Genomic DNA, 26,080 nt, shown 5'->3' with positions numbered 1-26,080 from the left:
GTCTACAGAGTAGGACCCCAGCCGGGGAGGTCTCTATGTGCCTGACACGCTGAACAACAGAAAAGGACTCTGGGCAAGGGAGCCCTGTAAGTGCCACAACAGGCGGAGCTTGGGGGAAAGACTAGCCAAAGAGGCCTTCTGATCGCCAGCTACAAGATTGAAAAAAGATTCTGATAGGAACACAACTCCTGCAGTGGAGGCCCTCTGTATCCCTGCACACTAGGCACTGCCAGGGTCCCTGGAAGCCAGCCAGCTGCACCACCTTCACGCTCAACTCTCACTGGAGCAGAGCTGCCTCAGGCGAAAAAAAAAAAAAAGTCTTGAGTCTATGCGCACAGGGTCGCTTCAATCATGTCTGACTCTTTGCGACCCTGTAGACTGTGGCCTACCAGGCTTCTCTGTCAGGGAGGGGGATTCTCCAGCAAGAATACTGGAGCATATTGGCCAATACTGGTTGCCCTACCCCTCTAGAGCACTATATTTCCTGCTGCCTAGCCACCAACTCCCCTGAGTACCTGGTGCTGCCAGAACCCCTGCGACCCAAGCAGCTGCACCCCTCCACACCTGGCCCTCACAAGGGCAAAACCAAGTCCTCCAGGGCAGCCTCAGAAACAAACCCCAGTGGACAACCCTCATGTAGAGGTGGAAATAAAATCACAGTTGAAACCCAGGGGCAGTGTGGCTAAGGAAGAAGACCCAAAACCTTCCCACCAGCTGTACAAGCTGTAGATAAATCCACACAATCGACTAGGCAGACTCTGTGTCTGTGGAATATATAAAAGGTTGCTGACAACTCCCACAAAAGAAAACACACTAGTTGTGATAGCTGTGGACATTAGAGGCAAGAACACACAGGCGTAGGGGCCAGGTTTAGAATCTGAGCTGCCCCCACAGCAGGTCCAGAGATCAGCACAGTACTGGAGGACATCCTAGGGAGGTAAGGTGGACTGTGACTCCCAGTGATGGAAAGGACTATGACAGCAGTGACTCAAGAAAAAAATTATGATTCTTATGTTTTCACTTGTTCTGCAGATTCTTTTGGAGTTCCCCCCCCCCCCCATTGTAGTTGTCAATTTTATTGGCACTATGAAATCCAATTAAGCTTTTGAGCTTTTTTTTCCCTTTTACCTCAATCATATTTTCTTCTTCTTTTTTTTAAATTGGAGGCTAATTACTTTATCAGTCACATTTTTAATTGTTGTTATAAACCTCTGCCTCTATGTTGGGATTTTGCAGTTCTGAGGAGTTTTTCTTTTCTTTTTTTTAATTTTAACTTTGAATTTGTTTAATCTATTATTATTTTTTTCTACATTTATTCCTTTCTTTGCTTTCCCTATTGTTCTTTTCCCCTTGCAGTTAATCTTTAATATATATAAATATTCTTTACCTCTATGTGACTTTGCATATCTATTCTTTCTTTCCTTTCCTCAACATGTTTGTTAGTTCTTTTTTCATTGTTTTATTCCCTAGTTGGCATCTTTCTTTAGTTTTGGTTTCTAATTTGTGCTTTAGTTAGTTTTGTTCTGGTAGATATAATTTTTGGTTTCCTTTGTTCACTGGATCAATATATTGTACTTTGTTTTTGTTGGACTGTTTTGATTTTGCTTATGGGTATATATGTATATGTGTATATTCAGTTACACTTTTTTGTTATAAACCTCTGCCTCTATGCTGGGCTTTTGCAATTTTGTGGAGTCTTCCTTTTTTTCTTTCTTTTTTATTTCTTCCATTTTTTTCTTTTCTCCTCTTAATAATTTTAATTTTTAAAAACCTATTATATTTTTCTACATTTAATCCTTTTTTTGCCTTTCCTACTGTTCTTTTCTCCTTGCAGTTAATCTTTAATATATATAAATCTCTTTCATCTACCTCTATTTAACTTTGCATATCTAGTCTTTCTTTTCTTTCTTTCCTTTCCTCTCAACTTAGTAGTTAGTTTTGTTTTCATTGCTTTATTCCCCAGTTGGCACCTTGTTTTAGTTTTGTTTGCCAGTTTGTGCTTTAGTTAGTTTTGTTCTTAACTAGTAAATATACTAGGTCAATCTACTGTACTTTATTTTTGTTGGACTGTTTTTACTTTGCCCATGGGTATATATGTGTATATTCCATTATTTAAATTATTATTTGCCTGATTCTGTAACTGCCATTAGTCTGGGGTTCATCTTTGGATTCTCATTTTTTGGATATTTGTTTTAATCTCATTTAATGCCATAAGATGGAGAAGGCAATGGCACCCCACTCCAGTACTCTTGCCTAGAAAATCCCATGGATGGAGGAGGCTGGAAGACTGCAGTCCATGGGGTCGCTGAGGGTCGGACATGACTGAGCGACTTCACTTTCACTTTTCACTTTCATGCATTGGAGAAGGAAATGGCAACCCACTCCAGTGCTCTTGCCTGGAGAATCCCAGGGACGGGGGAGCCTGGTGGGCTGCCCTCTATGGGGTCGCACAGAGTCAGACATGACCGAAGTGACTTAGCAGCAGCAGAATGCCATAAGAAACCACTTGTGGAATCTTTGTTCTAGATCAGAGATCAAGCCCTGAGCCTTTGGAGTGGGAGCACTGACTACAAGACCCTAGACTACCAGAGCACTAACCCTAGGGAGTATCAAATAGAGAGAACTCACACGCAGGAAACCACTTGAATATAAGACCCAGCATCACCCAACCACCAGTGGCACCTTGTGCAGGACGCCTCATCTAAACAACAAACAAAAACAAAAATACAAAGCCAATCATCAGCAGACAGGATTACCACCTCACTCAGACTTCTGTGGTGGCTCAGATGGTGAAGCATCTGCCTAAAATGCAGGAGACCCAGGTTCGATCCCTGGGTTGGGAAGATCCTCTGGAGAAGGAAATGGCAACCCACTCCAGTACTCTTGCCTGGAAGATCACACGGACACAGTCCACAGGGTTGCAAAGAGTCAGACATGACTGAGTGATGACTTCACTCTTCACTTTCAGCCTTGCCCATCAGAGGAAAAACAAACAAAAACTCAGCACAAATCTCACCTTACATGAAGCTCACACAAACCACTGGACCAACCTTATGAGGGCAGAAATCAAATGTAAGAATGAATTCAACTTTCTTCAGGGAAAAAATTCAACTTTCCTTGAAGCCTAGGAAAAGGAGACCTCAAACATAATAAATTAAAAAAAATAATAAAAAGGCAGAGAAGTACTACACAAATGAAGGCACACACTAGAAACACAGAAGTCCAAATAAATGAAAAGGAAATAGGCAAACTACCTGAAAAAGAATTCAGAATAATGATAGTAAAGATGATCAAAAACCTTGAAAACAAAATGGAGAAAATGAAAGAATTAATTAAACAAGACCTAGAAGAATTAAAGAATAAACATACAGAGACAAACAACACAATTACTGAAATTAAAAATACTCTAGAGGGAATCAATAGCAGAACATTTGAAGCAGACGGATAAATCAGTGAGCTGGAAGATAAAATGATGGAAATAACTTCTGAAGAGCACTGTAAAGTAAAAAGAATGAAAAGAGCTGAGGATAGTCTCAGAGACCTCTGGGACAATATCAAACACACCAACATTAGAATTATAGGGTCCCAGAATAAGAAGAGAAAAAGAAAGGATATGAGAAAATTTTTGAAGAAATTATAATTGAAAATTTCCCCAACATGGAAAAGGAAATAATCAAGTTCAAGAAGCACAAAGAGTTCCATACAGGGTAAATCCAACAAGAAACATGCCAAAACACATAATAATCAAACTAATAAAGACTAAACACAAAGAATATTAAAAGCAGCAAGGGGGAAGCAACAAGTACTATACACGGGAAACCGCATATGCTTAATAGCTGATCTTTCAGCAGAAACTCTACAGTTCAGAAGGGAATGGCAGGATATATTTAAGGTACTTAAAGGGAAAAATCTATAACCAAGATTACTGTACCTGGCAAGGATCTCATTAAAAAGTGATGGAGAAATAAAAAGCTTTTCAGACAAGCAAAAGTTAAGAGAATTCAGCACCACCAAACCAGCTTTGGTAAAAGGTACTTATATAGTCAAGAGATACAAAAGAAAAAAGATCTACAAAATCAACTCCAAACCATTAAGAAAAATGTCAATAGGAACAGATATATCAATAATTACTTTAAATGTAGGTGGATTAAATGGTCCAACCAAAAGACACAGACTGGCTGAATGGATACAAAAATAAGAACCATATATGTGCTGTCTACAAGAAACCCACTTCAGACCTAGAGACACATATAGACTGAAAGTGAGAGGATGGAAAAATATATTCCATGCAAATGAGAAGCAAAAGAAAGCTGGAGTAGCAATCCTCATATCAGACAAAATAGACCTTAAAGAATATGACAAGAGATAAGGAAGGACAATGCATAATGATCAAAGGATCAATCCAAGAGGAAGACATAACAATTGTAAATATCTATGCACCCAACATAGCACCTCAATACATAAGACAAACACTAACAGACATAAAAGAAGAAATGGACAGTAACACAATAATAGTAGGAGACTTTAACACCCCACTCACACCAATGGACAGATCATCAAAACAGTAATAAGGAAACACAAATCTTAAATGATACATTAGATGAGATGGATCTCATTGATATTTTCAGGACATTCCATCCAAATGCAGAAGAATACACCTTCTTCTCAAGTGCACATGAAACATTCTCTGTGATAGACCACATCTTGGGTCACAAATCAAACCTCAGTAAATTTAAGAAAGTTGAAGTCATATCAAGCATCTACTCTGACCACAATGCTATGAGACTAGATATCAATTATAAGAAAAAAAACTGTAAGAAACACAAACACATGGAGATTAAATAACATGTTTCTAAAAAACCAACAGGTTGCTGAAGGAATCAAAAGGGAAATAAAAAAAATTTCTAGGAACAAATGACAATGAAAACAACTAGAAACATATTGGATGCAGCAAAAGCAGTTCTAAGAGGAAAGTTTATAGCAATACAATCCTACCTCAAGGAACAAGTAAAACATGAAATAGACAACCTGACTTTACACCTAAAACAACTGGAAAAAGAAGAACAAAAGAACCCCCAAGATTAGTAGAAGGAAAGAAATCATAAAGATCCAAGCAGAAATAATGAAAAAGCAATGAAAGAAACAATAGTAAAGATTAATAAAAATCAAAGCTGGTTTCTTGAGAAGATAAACAAAATTGACAAAACTTTAGCCAAACTCATCAAGAAAAAAAGAAGAATCAAATCAACAAAATTAGAAATGAAAAAGGAGAGGTTACAACAGACAATGCAGAAATACAAAGGACTATAAGACAGGATTATGAACAACTATATGGCTATAAAATAGATAACCTGGAAGAGATGGACAGATTCTTAGAAAAATTCAGTTCCAAGACTGAACCAGGAAGAAATAGAAATTATTGACAACCCAATCACAGGCACTGAAATTGAAGTTGTCATCAAAAAATCTCCCCCAAAACAAAAGCCCAGGACCAGATGGCTTCACATGAGATTCTACCAAACATTTACAGAAGAGCTAATGCCTATCCTTTTAAACTCTCAAATAATTTCAGAGGAAGGAACACTTCCAAACTCATTCTACAAGGCCACCATCACCCTGATACCAAAACCAGATGAAGACAACATGAAAACAGAAAACTACAGGCCAATATCATTGATGAACATAGATACAAAAATCCTCAACAATATTTTAGCAAACAGAATTCAACAACACAGCAAAAAGCTCATACACCATGATCAAGTTTGGTTTATTCTAGGGATGCAAGGATTCTTCAATATAGGCAAATCAATCAGTGTGATACACTATATTAACAAATTGAAAGATAAAAACCACATGATAATCTCAACAGATGCAGAAAAAGCCGTTGACAAAATTGCTGCTGCTGCTAAGTCACTTCAGTCGTGTCTGACTCTGTGCGACCCCATAGACGGCAGCCCACCAGGCTCCCCCGTCCCTGGGATTCTCCAGGCAAGAACGCTGGAGTGGGTTGCCATTTCCTTCTCCAATGCAGGAAAGTGAAAAGTGAAAGTGAAGTCGCTCAGTCGTGCCCGACCCTCAGCGACCCCATGGACTGCAGTCTTCCAGGCTCCTCCGTCCATGGGAGTTTCCAGGCAAGAGTACTGGAGTGCCTTCTCCATTGACAAAATTAAGCACCCACTTATGATTAAAACTCTTCAAAAAATGGGCGTAGAAGGAACCTACCTCAACATAGTAAAGGCCATATATGATAAGCCTATGGCAAACATTATTCTCAGTGGTGAAAACCTGAAAGCAGTCCCCCTAAGATCAGGAACAAAACAAGGGTGTCCACTTACACCATTATTTTTCAACATAGTTCTGGAAGTCCTAGCTACAGCATTCAGAGAAGAAAAAGAAATAAATCCAGATTGGAAAAGAAGTAAAGCTCTCACTGTTTGCAGATGACATGATACTGTACACAGAAAGCCCTAAAGATAGTATCAGAAAATTACTAGAGCTAATCAGTGAATTTAGCAAAGTTTCAGGGTACAAAATCAATACAGAGAAATCACTTGTATTTCCATATTCTAAAAATGAAAAATCAGAAGTTAAGAAATCAATCATTTCTTCACCATTGCAACAAAAGAATTAAATATCTAAGAATACACTTATTTAAAGAGACAAAAGAACTGTACATGGAAAATTAAAAGACACTAATGAAAGAAATAAAAGATGACATAAACAGATGGAGAGATATTCCACGTTCCTGGGGAGGAGGAGTCAATATTGTGAAAATGACTATACTACCAAATGCAATCTACAGATTCAGTGTGATCCCTGTCAAATTACCAATGGCATTTTTCACAGAACTAGAACAAAATATTTCACAATTCATATGGAAACACTAAAGACCCTGAATAGCCAAAGCAGTCTTGAGAAAGAAGAATGGAGCTGGAGTAATCAACCTTCTTGATGTCAGATTATACTACAAAGCTACAGTCATCAAGACAGTATGGTACTGGCACAAAAACTGAAATATAGACCAATGGAACAAGGATAAAAAGCTCAGAAATAAACACATGCACCTATGGTTACCTTATTTTTGACAAAGGCAAGAATATATAATGGAGCAAAGACAGCCTCTTCAATAAATGGTGCTGGGAAAACTGGACAGCTACATGTAAAAGAATGAAATTATAATACTTCCTAACACCATACACCAAGATAAACTCAAAATGGATTAAAGAACTAAATGTAAGACCAGAAACTATAAAACTCTTAGAGTAAATCATAGGCGGAACACTTGATGACATAAATCAAGGCAAGATCCTCTATGACCCACCTCCTAGAGTAATGGAAATAAAAACCAAAGTAAACAAGGACCTGATTAAACTTAAATGCACAGCAAAGGAAGCTATATGCAAGGTGAAAAGACAACCCTCAGAATGGGAGAAAGTAATAGCAAATGAAACAACTGACAAAGGGTTAGTTTCCAAAATATACAAGTAGCTCATACAACTCAATGCCAGAAAAACAACCCAATCAAAAAGTGGGGAAAAGACCTAAACAGATGTTTCTCCAAAGAAGGCTTACAGATTGCTAACAAACACATGAAAAGATGCTCAACATCACTCATTATTAGAGAAATGCAAATCAAAACTACAATGAGATATCACCTCACACAAGTCAGAATGGTTATCATCAAAAAGTCTACAAACAGTAAATGCTGGAGAGGGTGTGGAGAAAAGGGAATACTCTTGTACTGTTGGTGGGAATGTAAATTGATACAGCCACTATGGAAGATGGTATGGAGAGTCCTTAAAAAACTAGGAATAAAACCACCATATAACTCAGCAGTCCCACTCCTAGGCATATACCCTGAGGAAACCAGGGTTGAAAAATACACATGTATCCCATTGTTTATCGCAGCACTATTTACAATAGCTAGAACATGGAAGTAACCTAGATGTCCATCAACAGATGAATGGATAAAGAAGTTGCTATACATATGCACAATGGAGTATTATTCAGCCATAAAAAGGAATGCATTTGAGTCAGTTCTAATGAGGTGGATGAACCTAGAACCTATTTTACAGAGTGAAGTAAGTCAGATAAATATCATGTTTTAACATATATATGTGGAATCTAGAAAAATGGTATTGAGGAATTTATTTACAGAGCAGCAGTGGAGAAACAGACATAGAGAATAGACTTATAGACATGGGGAGAGGGGAGGAGAGAGTGAGATGTATGGAAAGAGTAACATGGAAACTTACATTACCATATGTAAAATATATAGCCAATGGGAATTTGCTGTATGTCTCAGGAAACTCAAACAGGGGTTCTGTATCAAACTAGAGGGGTGGGATGGGGAGGAAGATGGGAGCTAGGTTCAAAAGGGAGGGGATATATGTATACCTGTGGCTGATTCATGTTGAGATTTGACAGAAAATAGCAAAATTCTGTAATGCAATTACCCTTCAATAAAATTAACTAAAAAATAATGAGGTGCATCCTATGATACTGCTGCCTCTAAAATATTGTTATTATATTTAGTGAGATCAAAATAGGCTTATTGTGCCATATAAAATGGTATATATTAAGGCAGGATGTATATGTAAAAGCACATTTTTATTCATCTTTATTTCATACTTTAAAATATCATTTGTGTGTATATTTTGTAATATAACCATACATTAATACTATAATTGTATATAGATCTATAAGTAAACTTATTTGGGGACATAGGGTTTTTTTTTTTTTTTTTTGCTGATGGGGTGAGGAATTCAAGACCATATTGTACGCTACATAGGATATTTTTCTTGAGAAGAGAAGATTGTGATTCTGAAGAGCTGCCAGGTGGAAATAATGATAGATTTGTGCTGTGCTGCTTAGGAAGGTAGATGTAGGATTAATAATAATAATGGTCAACATTTATTGAACACTTCCTATGTACCAGGTACCACACCAAGCACTTAACATTGATTATTTTATTTATTCCTCTCCTCTACCTTAAGAGACAAGTAACATTACCATCGTCATATCAGAGTGGAGTAGGCAGAGCTGAGAGGTTCAGGCACTTTCACAAAGCCACACATAAGAGGGGGCAGAGCTGGAGGTTGAACCCACATCTTTCTGACTCTAAAGTTTGTGCTCCTACCATGATCAGGCTGATTCTCATTCATTATGACAATTGCCCAATAGAAGGATTAATTGTACTGTGAAGTACCTGGTTCCCTACCTCTGGAAATGTCTGTGTGGCTGGGATTCTTCATGAGGATTGTGATATTGTTATTTATTATAAGAAATGTATATTTGGTCTATGTTCCCCTTCTTGGCACAGAACTCCTGTGTGGGGAGTGTGGTGTGCTTGGAGAGGGCACAGAAGCTCAGAATCCTTTTCCCATACCTCACTCTCTGCATATCTTCCTTTTGGCTGTTCCTACATTGTATCCTTAATATAATAAGCTACTTATCAAGTAAGCAAAATGTTTCCCTGAGTTCAATGAGCTGCTCTGGCAAAGTAACCGAACTCAAAGAAGGGTTATTAGAACCTCCATTCTAATGTGTTGGACAGAGCACAGGTGACAACCTGGACTTGCAATTGGTATTTTATGGGGGGCAATTTTACAGGACCAAACCGTAGATCATTGGGATCTGATGCTGTAGCCAGGTAGGCAGTGTCAAAATTGAGTTGAATTGTAGAGCACCCAACTGATGTCTGAGAATTGCTTGGATGTGTGAGGAGAAACTCCACAGTTTGGAACTGGGTATAGAGCTGGAAAGGGGAGCTGAACTCTATGGCCCCTAAGATGCTTTTCAACTTGGAAACTTTGAGCATTTCCCCAAAAATGCTATTTTTAAACATTGTAAGTGCTTTGCTTACAAATGAAAGGCTACAATCATCAAATAAGTCTAGGAAATGCTGGGTTAATAAGGCTAAGCATTTCTTTTCCTACAGGGTTCTCAGAGCCTTAACCACAATATTATTCATTATAAATGCCCAAGAGCAGGAAGTAGAGTGCTGGCTTTCCCCAAACACATTGATCTTGGATTCCTCCTTTATTGTAGAGTATCTCCTGAGTTTGGTGTTGCCTAGTTCAACCTTTGAAGCCCTGCTAGAAGCTAGAGTATTGACACTGATTCTCTGAAAATGCTGTCACCCTGTAGGACATGGTTGACAAACTCTCTCTGAGTGTTCTATTAGTCAGCCTCCTCTACTCCTCTAGGGCACACTGTGTCCAGTGAACGTTGATGGATGTTTCTACCCGCATCTTCAGGCATTTCCAGATGGGCCCCTTCAGAGTGCCACCTAAAGAGGGGAGGTGAGAGACTGAATAACTCCCCTGCAGCTTCACAGATTCCATCAGTCACAGGATAAGATTCCTACTCCCCCTGGCCCAACAATTAACCTCTCTACACACCATGTCTGGGTAGGAAGAAATCATGTTCTCATGACAAAAATGAATCAAAGGAAGACTAAAATTAAGATAAATCTTTGACAACGTAGGATGAATTAGAAAGAAATGAAAAGTTTGTGATGGGCTACTGAGCAGCTGTCAATTTGATGTTATTTGTCCTTTCAGTTTGGAGCACATATGATGCCTTCAGGGCTAGAGCAGGTCTCAGCATAATAAGATGTCAGAGGTGGACTTTTCCTGAGATGCTGAGGTGTGAGACATGCTATATGCCAAGTTTCTAGAAACTAGTTAACACAACTCTTAACCTCTCGTGCACAGTAGGCGTGAGAATGGTGCTGGAGCCTTGGGAGAAAGGTTCCTCCAGACAGCCATGAATCTGCCCTTCCCAGCCCCTCGCCATGTGGCAGGGTGGGAGCTGTTTATTGTGTCACTTAGGTTGAGAGGAGGACTTTCAGAAGGCCACGTGACAGCTTTCATCACTGTCTCCTCCTGCTTGGGGAACAGAGTGACCAGGGTCTGACTTGGGCCTGGGCTAGAGGCTGCAGTAGGCCAGAGGCCAGGTGTTTGGGAAATAACTGAAGTACTAGGAACTGGTTATACAGGTCACATCTCTAACCCAGACTTCTGGGAAGGAAAGACTGGAAAACAGGCCTGCCTTATGTTCATGTGGCACGTGACTGACACAGTTCTTCCATATTCTCTCATTTGACTTTGGGGCTTCCTTGGTGGCTCAGACAGTAAAAAATCTGCCTGCAATGCAGGAGACTTGGGTTTGATCCTTGGGTTGGGAAGACCCCTGGAGAAGGAAATGGCTACCCACTCTAGTATTCTTGCCTGGAAAAGTACATGGAGAGAGGAGACTGGCGGGATACAGTCTGTGACCTCACAAAGACCTTGAACATGACTGGGCAACTGACACCTTCACTTCATTTGACTTCACTGTGAGTTTCTTAGATGAACATAATTATGGTTGTCATCTTACAGATAAGGGAGGCAGTGCTCACAGAGGATCAGTGGATCGCCCAAATTTCTGAGCTTGAACCAGAAAGAGTCATAGTTAATGCTTACCAGTTCCCTTATCACGTGGCCTTTGTGTGTGCCCAGTCATGTCTGACTCTGCTCCCCCATGGACTGTAGCCTGCTAGGCTCCTCTGTCCATGCGATTTTCCACATGCAGGCATTATAAAGGCCTTACCTGTACAGAGCCATTTATTTCTGCCCACAACTCCATGAAGAAGATACTATAATTGGCTCCATTTTTGAGATAATGAAACTGAGGCTTAGAGTTTCAGTTAACTTTCTTTCTAGCAAATGGAAAAAATGGGACCTGAAACTGGGCTTTCAGGCTTCCATGCTCTTGGTAATCTCTGTCCCATGATACCTCATTGGTTACATAAGGACTTTGAAAACCTAAAGCTCTCTCCAAGTTAGTAGATTCACTGCTAACAGACTGTTGCCAAGAGGTAATCTTTGGGGACCTTCTTGGATGCCAGTGTATAAATAACTTTCATCAAACTACCAATTTGCGGCAAGCAGTTACTTTAGAATTACATAGGGGAGTCGCAAAAGAGTTAATATTTTAAACAGTTTGCACACCCTTCCCCACAACTCATTTCTAGCATTAATTATTTAGAAAGCTATTTCTTAGGTACACTTAAACTTAGCCCACGTAGATGATCACAAGTTCCACATGGCAAACAGTAATCCGGTGTCACTTTTGAGCTCGGAACACTGGGTATATTGACATTGTCTTCACCCATACTCTGCACCTTTCCAGTAGTGACATGCTGGAAGGGGAGGTGAATGGGGATGGAGTCAGACACTCCTGGACTCAGTTCTTAGTTCTGCCAGCTACAGAATTTCTGTGTTTCAAATTCCTCCTTTGTAAATTGGGGAAAATACATTCCTCACTGTTTTGAAAGATGGGAAGATGACCTGTGAGACCAAAATACTTAGTTTAAGGTGTGCCATCTAGTAGATGGACGATTAGTATCAGTGTTCTTCTCTCCTGCTCCAAGTTCAGTTCAGTTCAGTCGCTCAGTTGTGTCCAACTCTTTGTGACCCTGTGGACTGCAGCATGCCAGGCCTCTCTGTCCATCACCAACTCCCAGAGTTTACTCAAACTCATGTCCATTGAGTCAATGATGCCATCCAACCATCTCATCCTCTGTCATCCACTTCTCCTGCTGCCTTCAATCTTTTCCAGCATCAGGGTCTTTTCAAATGAGTCAATTCTTTGCATCAAGTGGCCAAAGTATTGTAGTTTCAGCTTCAACATCAGTCCTCCAAGGAATATTCAAGACTGATTTCCTTTAGGATGGACTGGTTGAATCTCCTTGCAGTCCAAGGGACTCTCAAGAGTCTTCTACAACACCATAGTTCAAAGGCATCAGTTTTTTGGTGCTCAGCTTTCTTTATAGTCCAACTCTCACATCCATACGTGACTACTGGAAAAACTATAGCCTTGACTAGGTAGACCTTTGCTGGCAAAGTAATGTCTCTGCTTTTTAATATGAAGGCTGCTGCTGCTGCTGCTAAGTCGCTTCAGTCGTGTCCGACTCTGTTTGACCCCATAGATGGCAGCCCACCAGGCTCCCCCCTCCCTGGGATTCTCCAGGCAAGAACATTGGAGTGGGCTGCCATTTCCTTCTCCAATATGAAGTCTAGGTTGGTCATAACTTTTCTTCCAAGGAGCAAATGTCTTTTAATTTCATGGCTGCAGTCACGATCTGCAGTGATTTTGGAGCCCCCAAAATAAAGTCCCTCACTGTTTCTGTTGTTTCCCCATCTATTTGCCATGAAGTGATGAGACCAGATGCCATGATCTTAGTTTTCTGAATGTTGAGTTTCAAGCCAACTTTTTCACTATCCTCTTTCACTTTCATCAAGAAGCTCTTTAGTTCTTTGCTTTCTGCCATAAGGGTGGTGTCATCTGCATATCTGAGGTTATTGATATTTCTCCCAGCAGTCTTGATTCCAGCTTGTACTTCATCCAGCCCAGCATTTTTCATGGTGTACTCTGCATATAAGTTAAATAAGCAGGGTGACAATATACAACCTTGACATACTCCTTTCCTGATTTGGAGCCAGTCTGTTGTTCCATATCCAGTTCTAACTGTTGCTTCCTGACCTGCATACAGATTTATCAGGAGGCAGGTCAGGTGGTCTGATATTCCCATCTCTTTAAGAATTTTCCAGAGTTTGTTGTGATCTACACAGTCAAAGGTTTGGCATAGCCAATAAAGCAGAAATAGATGTTTTTCTGGAACTCTCTTGCTTTTTTGATGATCTAATGAATGTTGGCAATTTGATCTCTGGTTCCTCTGCCTTTTCTAAATCCAGTTTGAACATCTGGAAGTTCATGGTTCATGTACTATTGAAGCCTGGCTTGGAGAATTTTGAGCACTACTTTGCTAGTGTGTGAGATGAGTGCAATTGTGAGGTAGTTTGAGCATTCTTTGGCATTGCCTTTCTTTGGGGTTGGAATGAAAACTGACCTTTCCCAGTCCTGAGGCCACTGCTGAGTTTTCCAAATTTTCTGGCATATTGAGTGCAGCACTTTCACAGCATCATCTTTTAAGACTTGAAATAGCTCAACTGGAATTCCATCACCTCCACTAGCTTTCTTTGTAGTGCTGCTTCCTAAGGCCCAGTTGAGTCACATCCCAGGATATCTGGCTCTAGGTGAGTGAACACACCATCATGATTATCTGGGTCATAAAGATCTTTTTTTTTTTTTGTATAGTTCTTCTGTGTATTCTTGTCACCTCTTCTTAATATCTTCTGCTTCTGTTAGGTCCATACCATTTCTGTCCTTTATCGAGCCCATCTTTGCATGAAATATTCCCTTGGTATCTCTAATTTTCTTGAAGAGATCTCTAGTCTTTCCGGTTCTATTGTATTCCTCTGTTTCTTTGAACTGATCACTAAGAAAGGCTTTCTTATCTCTCCTTGTTATTCTTTGGAACTCTGCATTCAAATGAGTGTATCCTTCCTTTTCTCCTTTGCCTTTTGCTTTTCTTCTTTTTGCAGCTATTAGTAAGTCCTCCTCAGGCAACCATTTTGCCTTTTTGCATTTCTTTTTCTTGGAGATGGTCTTGATCCCTGTCTCCTGTACAGTGTCACGAACCTCTGTCCGTATTTCTTCAGGTACTCTATTGGATCTAATCTCTTCATCTATTTCTCACTTCCACTGTCTAATCATAAGGGATTTGATTTAGGTCATACCTGAATGGTCTAGTGGTTTTCCCTACTTTCTTCAATTTAAGTCTGAATTTGGCAATAAGGAGTTCATGGTCTGAGCCACAGCCCGCTCCCGGTCTTGTTTTTGCTGACTGTATACAGCTTCTCCATCTTTGGCTGCAAACAATATAATCAGTCTGATTTTGGTATTGATCATCTGATGATGTCCATGTGTAGAGTCTTCTCTTGTGTTGTTGGAAGAGGGTGTTTGCTATGACCAGTGTGTTCTCTTGACAAAACTCTATTAGCCTTTGCCCTGCTTCATTCTGTACTCCAAGGGCAAATTTGCTTGTTACTCCAGGTATCTCTTGAGTTTCTACTTTTGCATTCCAGTCCCCTAAAATGAAAAGGACATCTTTTTCGAGTGTTAGTTCTAGAAGGTCTTGTAGGTCTTCATGAACCAAGATCCTTTGTTAATCCCGTTTTGTGAGTTTTCGTAATTCAGTCAGCATCTCTGAACGTCAGATTTCCCATCTGTAAAGTGGAACCATCAGTAAATGTCTCAGCAGGCTTTTGTGAGCCTATGTCAGTGGATCTGCAGTGAAGATGCTTTCCAGTTTGTGATCCCTGTGTCCGCCCTGTGCCTGCCTGCAGTGTTCTGTCCAGTTAGCAGTGCTTGCATTTGTTTGCTCTTTCAGACTTTCAAGGCGACTCTGCACCCTGACTCATCTTCCCCCTTCCTTCCTCTCCTTACAGCCTTTTGAAGGAGATGGGCTGTCCTTTTCCTCTCTGTTTTACATGAGGCCCTGAAAGGTCTTGTTACTTGCTTACACAAATAAGACCATGGCTGAAGACTGGGCGTGTGGCTCTCCTGTGAAGAGAAGAGATTTTCCTTTGTGTGTTGCTGAGCGAATCTGTGCCTGGGTGGCTCCTTGACCAGAGAGAGCATAGTGGGTGAGCTTTATGAGGGAGGCCTCCTAATTTCTTCCCTGGCACATCTCCCAAACACCCTGCTCCCTCTTCTCAGCACTTCTATCTTTGAGTACCAAACTGGTGGAGGAGGAGCTCACTCCCTGTTGAACTAGACATTATTTGCAGGGTGTTTGCCGTGGGTGAACTGATGATTAAACTGCAGCAGAACACTTTTGTAATGTCTGCTGAAGATGAAAATATTCTTCCTTAAAGCATCTGCCAGGCCCCAAGATATTTCTGTAAAAACAGCAGCTGCTTCTCTTCTACTACCCAGACAGATTCAAACCCAGGCCCACATTTTCATCAAGGACTTACTGTGTGTGGACCCTGCCCTCTGTGGAGATGAGCTGCACACAGTCGTTCTGAATTAGAGCTCGACTGAATCAGGTGATGACCTCTCCTGCAACGTATTGCTCCCTGGTCTTGAACCAGCTGATCTGGCTGGCTGAGGTGCCCCGGGAATGCGTTTCCCCTATAGCCATGCCCACAGGAAGACGACATCTTCCCAGATGGGCAAGCCAAGGGTTTGGGAGCAGCAGAGCCATGAGGCCTGTGTTCTTAGCTCACAGCCTAAGAGCACACACTGTGAAAGCCAAAGAAGATGAGATGAATGAGGGCAGCAAGAACAAATGGGCCCCTCAACAAGTGCTACAGAGTGAGCTGGGAGCCAGGTGTGCGAGAACTGGGTCACAGCCAGGATTCTCTAAAAGGAGAAATAAGTAGCTGAGCGCCTTGTTTTTGGTGCCATTCACTGGGTTACAGCCATGAAGACAACCTAGTCCCCATCCTGGACAAGCACAGAATCAGGTCACTGGAGTAGACTGCTTGATGCCCTCCCTCTTTCATTATCCTGCCTGCCCCTGTTGTCCACTGTAGAGCCCAGCCTCCTCTGACCCATCTCTGCTTCCCTGGGACTGCCTCATCTCTGCAGAGAAGGTAGCTGAACAGTTCTTGTGTTAGCTCCAACACCTTAACATGTGGCCTCTCCCAGGGATAACTGTAAATCTACTAGGGTCCAGAAGGACCAAAATAGCCTTTAAACCTCCCAACACTGAGGCTGCGATGGTGGAAGAAGAGGCAGCAGTTTATTTTCCACAGAAGTGAGGCTTCACTTTATGCCATTCAGATTCCCACTGGCTAAGATGTCCCTCTTTCTGTCTGTGCCTGGGGCCAGCCCTCCTCCCAGGCCAGCTCCAGTGGCTACTGGATGCTGTTTGCCTCTTAAGCCTGACCCCACATCCAGTGCCTCTCAGGCTCCTCTAAGGCTGGCTGTGCTCGTTTGTGAGGGGCCGAAGTGACAGGGCTTATTCTGCGATTCTCCTTTAGCTTAAGAAGCTGAGTTCCTGCTGTACTTAAGACTAATTTACAACTGGTTTAAGTTTTTGATGCATCTGAAGGATCTCAGCATTTAGAGGGTCTCTTTGAATCCTGGTGAAGAGGAGCCTGATCTGGGAAACAAGAGTAGTCTGCAGGAGGCTGGATTTTCCTAACTTTTAGAGGGGCTTTCTCCTTCCATACAGGACCCTTTGTGTTGGTCTGAATATGCTGAACTCAGGACAGATAGTGATGCTGGGATCCCCAGATTCTTGAAGTCGCAGTTATCCACCAAGCACTTGAGGAAAGGAAGAGGTCTTGGAGGACATAAAACCCATTGCCCTTTTTCATATGCTTTCCTATTCTTGAAGCATATTTTATTATTTCCATTTTGCAGATGAGGAAACTGAAACTTGAAAAGATCAGTCCATCACTGTGGGGGTGGGGGGAAGTAGGGGTAATACTCTCAATGAGGAAAGGGGTCAGGGCTGACTTCACGCAGCTCATCTGGGACTTGTTTCTCTCTGAACCCCTTCTGGACTTGTCTTCACATCTGATTTCTGATGATGACAGAGACAGGTCTTAGTTGAAAATTAATGAGGTGAGGATATACCTAGCTCATAAGAAAGTATATCCTGTGAAAATGTAATCCAGAGACTGTGCAGGTGGATGGAATAGATGGTTAGTTATGCGCTGTTTGAGTAGATCCTGTTGGAATTTCCCTCTCAGAAGCCCCCATGGCCAAGAATCTATCATGATTGATTCTTGGGTTTCACATTGCCTTTTCCAGGCTCCTTTAAAAAAAATATGCCACTTCCTTTGGAAAGAATAATATCAAGATCTGAACATGCTGATGTGAATTGATAGGTGCCATGATTGTCTTGATGGAGAAAGCCTGGACTTCTTGCAGGAGAAATTACTGACCAAGTCAGAGGAAGGAAAAGGAGAGGTAAAGAGCATGAAAAATCACCATCATTACAGTCATGCCCCGAGACAAGAGGAGGTTCTTGCTCTCCTGGGGCTGATGTGCCCAGGCTGAAATCTCATCCTGAACCTCAGTGGTCCACAAGGAAAATCTTGCTGTCTTTCCCTGGAGTTGACAATATCAGGCAAAGGTGGCTCTGCTAGACAGATTACTAATAAAAGAAACAACTGTACAATTTTCATTGTGCCCAAATATCCCTGTAGTCATGACAACATCCTTAGAGACTTACGACACTGACAGCCAAGGAGATGGCTAGTTTCTTCCCAATAATCACAGCTACCACATAAGATGAATTCTGGCCTAGCTGAATTCTTGAGGGGCGCTGACTGCAGGGTGATTCTGTGCGGGGGTCACTCAGGGAAGGGAGGTTTTGGGGGTTACTAGGAGTGAGTGGGCAAAAATCACTAGTCACTTCGGTCCTTGTCTGACCCAGAGGGAAATAATATGGTGGTTCTGTTTTAGAAATGTGTCCCCTGTCCCCCATTGAACCAAGCCTTTCTATTCCTCCAGGGGCCACTATTACTGCACCCCTGGGTTGTGCCACTGGCCCTTAGCAGTTCTCCCTTGAGTATATATCTGTAGTGTGCTCCCTGTCAAGCTACAGTCCAAATCATTGTCAACCTGTCATTCTACTGAAGAAGCTCTTCTTTTAAAAAATTGTAGTTGATGTATAATATTATGTTAGCTTCAGGTGTATACAGCAAAGTGACTCAATTGTACACATATATATACACACACACACACATATTCTTTTTCAGATTCTTTTCCTAATGAATAGATTATTACAAAATACTGAGTATAGTTCCCTGTGTTATACAGTTGGTCCTTGTTGGTAAGACTGTCTTGTAACTTATCCTTCTACTACTGTGTTGAAGCTTAAGCAGTTTGCCTTAATTTAGTTTTCCAGTCTTCCAGAGCCAGTCCATCTTCATATAGTCAGACTCCTCAGCATATGCCTTCTTTTTAGTTGAGACTCAGTATCTCCCCATCCTCTGCCTACTCCATGATGCTTTTTTGTTCTATCGGTTTGATCCCTTCTTTCTTTCACAGAAAATCCCTTCTTTTTTGTCTTTCTAAATTTTATTCATTCTCCAAGTTGCAGCTAAATTCTGCCCACCTCCCAAGAAGCTTTCCTGTACTAGCCCGGCCAAGGCACTGAACCAGTCCTCTTATCTATGGCCAGAGCCCCACAGCTTGGCAGATGTATGATTTTCAGGGCTTAATGAATGGTACATAGCCTTTTCTTCCTCAAAGGCTGAGCCTTTGTGTGGAGAGCTCTCCATTGATGTCACCTGGATCTCTCACAAGGTCACCCTCTTTGTCCTTTCTAGACCACTCTTTCTAAACCATAACTACTTTCTCTGTTTTATTTCTCTTCACATGACTATTACCACCTGACATTATCCAACATTGTCTCTTCAATTAGAATATAAGCTCCATAAGGGCAGAGGCATCATCTGTGTTATCATCTGTTTTATGCCCAAGAAGTAGCCACAACAAAGCCTAGGATATAATATGGCCTCAATAAATGATTGTTGAAGGGTTGACCGAAGGAATGAGTTCTCACTGACTGGCTAATTCACATTCACAATGTTGGAGGAGAAATGGGAAGGCCCTGATCCTTTCCATTGTGCAGGAACTTTGAAAAATTAACCCTGATATGGCTGTCTTCCCACCACCACAGAGAACCACACATTGCTGAACATCAAAATGATCAGAATAGCCCAGTCCACAGGGACATTGCACATTCCTGTCAGAAGAGCTCTGTACCCAGAGAGTAGAGGCAAGGCCAGCTGAATTCTGTCAAATGCTTGTATTTGTACCACCCTCCTTGTGAGGTTCAAATGCAATGAAGTATGATAAAAAGAGCTAAATTATAAATCAACATAAAAATAGGAAACATTATCCAAGCAGTTTGTGGTTGGGGATGGCATGGTACTGTGGGCCAAAAATGCCATGAACAGGGGAGTCTGGAGGGCTACAGCCCATGGGGTCACAAAGAGTCAGGTGTTACTGAGTGTGCATGGGCACACATGTACACACACACACACACAGTATTGGAAATTAACAAAGAAGGGGTTAAGATTATACAGGATTATTTAATTTTGCTTGTTCAGAGTGAACTTGCTGGATTTGTCAGGAGTTTGGTGAGAAGGATGCCTTTTTCCTTTGGGAAACACAGATGATATATTTTCATGTTTGAATGCTGGTCAGTGGATTCTGTCTATAAGAAGCAGTTAAAGATGCCTTCCAAACCTTAGAAATATTGAGAGAAAAACAATATAACCACCAGCAACACATCATCATCATCATCAAATTAATCCTTGCAAGACTCTCAGAGATAGGTATTCTGTTTTTTTTTTTTTAAAGGAGAAGAGAGAACTGAGGTACATAGAGGTGGAGTCCCTTACACAGACTCCCTTAGCTAGTCAATGACAGGGTCAGGAATTTAATAAGAATTGCTACTGTTTACTGAGAGGACTGAGAACCCAAGAATTGCTGCTTTCCAACTGTGGTGCTGGAGAAGACTCTCGAGAGTCCCTTGGACAGCCAGAAGATCAAACCAGTCAACCTTAAGGGAAATCAACCCTGAATATTCATCGAAAGGACTGATACTGAAGCTGAAGCTCCAATACTTTGGCCACCTGATGTGAAGAGCCAGCTCTTTGGAAAAGACTGTGATGCTAGGAAAGACTGAGAGCAGAAGGAGAAGGGGCAACAGAGGATAAGATGGTTGGATGGCATCATTGTCTCAATGGACATGAGTTCGAGCAAACTCCAGGAGATAGTGAAGGACAGGGAAGCGTAGCGTGCTGCACTGCATGGGGGTCAGACACAACTGAGCAACTGAATAACAACATACTGAGAATTTTCTAAATGTCAGTCATTTTTCTCAGTACTGCATTCAGTACGATGCAAGGAGGCAGGCAATGTTATCCCTCATTTACAGAAAGGAAAACAGACCTAGTGTTGTTTTCTGATTACCCAAGGCCACACAACTAAGAAGGGCAGGAGCTGAGACCTGAGCCCAAGCAGGGGGCTCTGGAGCCTCTGCTTCCTCACTACTCTGAGCCACCCTTGGGTCCCTGGTCTCTGTTGCAATGTCCAGCAAATGGCTTAACTTTTATGGTCCAAGAAGCTACTTTCATCACTCCTACCAAAACAAATGAAAGAGAAGAAAGCATAAAAGAGGGAGAGAGACTTAGGGGAGGGGTGGGGAAGAAACATCTGGAATCGCTAAGGTGAGTTGCAGTGAAGACTCTCCTGGAATCATCTTTGGCCGGAGGAAGCAAATGGCATAGCTGCCCTTAGCAGCCTCCTAAGAAGCTCTAACAGGTCCCCATGTGAAAGGAAGATGGCTGTTAGTTGGGGGTGGAGGCCCACCCAGCTGTGTAAAGGGTTTTTTAAGATGAAATTATGGTTTACTGAGTAGCAAAGAGCAACATCCAGGTGCCTGAGAATTATGCCGACAGGATGCAAAGGCAAGAGAATATTGTGTAAACCTTATTTACAGATCAATAGATAATCTTTCATACACAAAAGGTCAGCTCCAGGAAGGCAGAGCAGTAAAGAAAGAAATATTGCTCGTAAATACAATATTGACTTGAAAAAATCCACCCAGATGAATCCTTTGATATATACTCTTCTAGTCAAAGTATATTTCTTTATTCATGAATTTTTTTTCTTCCCCTAACCATTTCAGGTTCCTTAGTGAAGTATGAAGGAAGTAATGAAGCAGGCTGATTTCTAGTTGTCTTGAATTCTGTGCCATCAAATGATCAGTATAAAGTGGAATCAAGTTTGAGAATTTCAGAGCAACATTTCAAAGTATGTGTATACAGCATTTAGTGTTCTTAAGTCAAATGACAACTCACCCCTACTCTTTGTAGTTTCCTGCTTTGCTGGCTGTGTTGATAAACATTTATCCTGGCTTAAGGAAATAAACAGCTACTCCATCCTGCTGGTCCTCTCCAGATTCCTTCATCCATTTTACATTTCTTCTTTGCCTTGAAGCAAGTAGTTCATCATTCCCCACAATACCTGAAACCATTGCCACCAGCCCCTGCTTGGCTGCTGGATTGCAAAGCTGTTCATGACCACTGCCCAGACACAAATAAGTGTGGGAGAAGAGGGAAACTTCACTGGGCTTTGTTTCCATGACATAATTAGGTTAGAGGACCACCTCTAAATTTGGGTGATTCCTCTCAGCAATTTGAAAACTATTTCAAAGGACCACAGTCTGAAAAGCCTGAATGATGCTTTGTTGGTAGTGTTTTTGGAGTGCAGAGCTGCTCTAGTTCTCAGGGTCACCTTGGGCTGCAACCTGGGAGCAATGTGCAGCTGAGAAAAGTCTGCCCTGGGCAATAAGCCCAAAGGCTTGAGAGGGACAGCTGTTCATTCCAGCTTCCTGATGGGGATCAGTGTGGCGGTGGTTGTGAAAGAACTTTATACTCTGTGGAATTATGTGAGTATATATACTTTTCAGAGCCGTCCAGGAGGATCATTTGACAGTGACACAATTCCTCTAAACTAAGTACAAGTTCTTTTCTTTTTCCAGTTAGAAAGCATGTTTCAGATACTCTGAGAATGATAACCTCCTCTCATGAACAGATGTAGCTGGAATCGGTCACCTCCAGTTTTGTCTGGACTTGACGGGGTAGTCAGGCAAGACTGAGGATTACTTAACACCTCAAAGTGAGAAAGGGATACAAAGAGGAGTCTGGACTTAGTGACAGATGGCAGAGGTTTCAACTCTTCCAGAGTCAAAGTCAGAGCTTCATCCTCTGTGTTCTGCCAGAGCTCCCCCTTCAGTCTAGGGCTATGCTTTCTACACATACACACTCCTAAATTCCTCCCTTGCCCTTACTCCCTAGAAACAGGGCTGAGGGTCTCTTGCTAATAAGAATGAATGGTGCTGGCCACAAAGTACAGGCTAATATTAAACACCGGAGCTCTTAACTTTGCAGTGACTCCCCATCCCTTGGATTTCCCAGTTCCCCATTCGCAGACCTGCTATTATCATCATGGGCTGTGAAATGTGTGTGTGAGAGGGTTGTTTCTTCCTGACTTCCTCCTCTGCAGGGTGCTTCTCATGAGCCACATGTGACAGTCTGTGAATAGGGGTGTCCCTTTGCATACCCCAGCTCTCTTTTGTTCTGCTATATTGAAGCTCTGTGGCCACCCCTAGTCCACTCAGACTTTTTCTAAAAGGAAGGAGAGAGGGGAAAGGAGGGATAGTAATTGGGAGGGAGAGGAAAAAAGAAGAAATGAAGGAAACCACCTGGGTAATAGGTACTAATAATTTTATATTTATATAGTTATTTATGGTTTATATGCTAAAAACAATTTTTAAAATGTTTTTACAGGCCTAATCTTATTTAGTTTTTATAACCACCCAATTTATAGATAAAGAAACAGGTTTAGAGAAGGTAAAATTTATCTAGCTAATAAATAACAGCATCCTATCTGGAATCCAGTCCTTCTGATGTCATGTATAGTTTTTTTTTTTTTCTTTTTCTGTTTTATACTGTTCCATTAAATGTAAAGGCATGGCCCAAAGTTCTTTCTTGTTGAATACATGCTAAGCACCCTAGGTGAAACATGAAGGTCTTAGTAGCCACCATAACTCTCTGTTAAACCCTTACTGGACTTTTTTTGAGGGTAGACTTGTAGACTTTGACTGGTTGGCCAGAAATAACCATCCTACAAATACTTAGTACATTTATTAATGTTTTTGTAGTTTACAATATGTTTTCATATGTGAACCTCAGTTGAAAGTCCTATAAGCTATGCACATCTCAGAGGTCTAGTGATTGGTCCAGGAATGAATGGTGGAGTCAGGATGAGGCTCTCTATATTTTTTTATCCTAAGGCCTATGCATTTTCTGTTACCTCGGATTTCCTCCACTGTGGTGTACCTAACCTGTGTTAGATTCTACAGAGTATAGCAAAGTCCATTTAAAGAGCCAGGACTCCTGAGTTGATCATAGCCCTGACCTTTCAGCATGACTGAATACATAACTTGTGAGGTGTAGGGCTCTCTGTTCAAAACCATTAAAGCATTTCAAGATGGTGATAGCAGAGTATTAAACCTGGAATGAGGCCCTCTGAGTGTGGAACCCTTTTGAGCATGGAGCCAGTGAAGCTGGTCTTGCCTCTGACGTGGCTCAGGAGTGGAAGACTTTGTTTCTTTTTCAGATCGTTTCTGGGGGTCCTATCAGAGAGCTGAAGTCCCAGGTCATATGGATTTTGTTCTGTTAAATCTTTTATTCCCTCTGTCACTCACCATCAGAGAGCTAAGCCACAATGGCCTAGAGCTCCTTGTTATATTAATTGCTAACTCCAGTTCTCATAGATCAACAGTTAGGGGCAGAGTCAAGATATCACTAGTAGCTACTGTTTATTGAGCATTTATTATGTCGCAGGCACTGTGCAAAACACTTTATGTGCTCTGAATTGATCGCAAGTGTAAGTGTTGGTCACTCAGTCATGTCCGACCCTTGGCTTGACTGTAGTCTGCCAGACTCCTCTGTCCATGAAATTCTCCGGGAAAGAATACGCGAGTGATTTCCATCTTTATCCTTCCCTGTATCACTACACCTTTTCTTGGTGACTTTGCAGCTTTTCCCATCAATCAGTGGATTCTATTTCTCCATCTCTTAAAGCTGCATTGGTCCCAAGAATGATAAAATGCAACAGAAGAAATGGTGTGTAAATTCAGGGTATGTCTCAAGAGGCTTACAAGCTTACTCTTTCTTTTGGAATCCCAGGTCTACTGTGAGACCAAGGCTGTGTGAGTTGGCTAGAAATGAATACCACTTGGTGGAGAGCTGTCATCCCAAACCGAGACTATCCAGGGCGGCCAGCACCCACTTCACCTGCCAGCTGACTTCAGATACACGAGTGAGCTGAGCTGAGGTCAGGCCAATAGAGTCCAACTTGGCCAATGGATTTCACTGATCAACTCACAGATAGGTAAGAAATGATACATCATTTTTGCTTAAAAACTGTCTTTTGGAGGTAAGTAAGTACTCATTCTTATTATATTAATAGATAATAGATGCACATCCATTATTATTTCCAAGGAAACAAGCTTTGAGAGGTTATATTTGTGCCTGTGATCAGTAGTTAATAAATGGTTCTGGAAAGTGTGACTCTATAGGTCAAGTTCTTATCTGTTATTTTGTAGGATCCCATTGTAGCACTCAGGGTTCTGTCAAGCCCTTAGCTAATTTGAAAGCTGAGTGGAAGAAGCAATGTTTTTGCAGATAGAGTCAGGCCCAAGGGATGGAGCTCAAACACCAAGAATCTCTCTGCTGATAAAAATATCATGTCTATTATTAACCAAAACTTTAATATAAAACATTGTAATCTATCAAAGGAAAAAATGCTTACACGCAGAACGGGAGAGATGATGCCTTTGAGGTCAAGGTCACAAGCTAAATGCTAGCAGAAATTTTGGCTGTATCTCATTAACACTGAATTATGACTGAGTTCTGCAAGAGGTCTGTGTGACAATCCCATTAATGCAAATGGCATTCCTTATGATGTCTGCTTTTGTAAATGAAAATCAAATGCAATTATGTCAGTGGAATTTACTCATTAAGCTAAACTAAAACCCACAAGCAAGTGTCTCCTCACTTCCTCTTCTGCCCCACATCTTTGATTACAAGCAGTTGCTCCCCAGAGTTGCCAATGGATATTTTGCTAAAATACGAATATACAATTTGATGATAGAAGGGGCACCAGAATACAGAAGTTCTTACAGATATCGGAGGTTGGGAAGGTTCTGGAAGGCATCAGGGTCGATGTATAGCAGGTTGTTGGCCTTTTCAATTCTACTGTGAAGGAGAAAAGAACATGCACATGACCTTACTGGTAAGGAGTGCTATGGTATTTCTCATATTCTGCAAAGAGTATGTTAATAAGTTATTCACCCATGTATCCATCTCTTTGTCTATCCATCATTTCCACAAAGATTGAGCATGCATGTGGTGTCTTTTACTGTTACTAAACTGTGCAAACAAAATATTAACCCTGTCTTATATAACTCTCATCACTGAAGTCTTCCTGGAATCTATTCATCAGAGACAAACAAAGCACAGCTGGGTGAGTCATTTCACCCTGAACTCAGTTGAGTGTTGAACCAATAAGGATCTCCCAGGGTCTGAGGAGGGTAGGGATGAGTCTAATGGGGGAAACTTGTGTGTGTGTGTGTGTGTATGTG

At 41.4% G+C, this 26,080-nt stretch overlaps 1 protein-coding gene across 2 annotated transcripts in view; it reads right to left on the bottom strand.

Moving 5' to 3' along the window:
* The window catches only part of FSHR (follicle stimulating hormone receptor), a 190,401-nt gene that overhangs the window by 43,431 nt on the left and 120,890 nt on the right, over positions 1-26,080 (bottom strand). For both annotated transcript variants that reach the window (XM_069583374.1, XM_069583375.1), the window contains exon 4: positions 25,620-25,694. In XM_069583374.1, the coding sequence (XP_069439475.1) occupies positions 25,620-25,694 (75 nt within the window). The remainder of the gene's footprint in view (positions 1-25,619; positions 25,695-26,080) is intronic.

Source organism: Ovis canadensis, chromosome 3 (genome assembly GCF_042477335.2).
Source record: "Ovis canadensis isolate MfBH-ARS-UI-01 breed Bighorn chromosome 3, ARS-UI_OviCan_v2, whole genome shotgun sequence".
Taxonomy (NCBI): Eukaryota; Metazoa; Chordata; class Mammalia; order Artiodactyla; family Bovidae; genus Ovis; species Ovis canadensis.
Note: the sequence above shows the minus strand (reverse complement) of the source record. Positions and strands in the feature narration are given on the sequence as shown.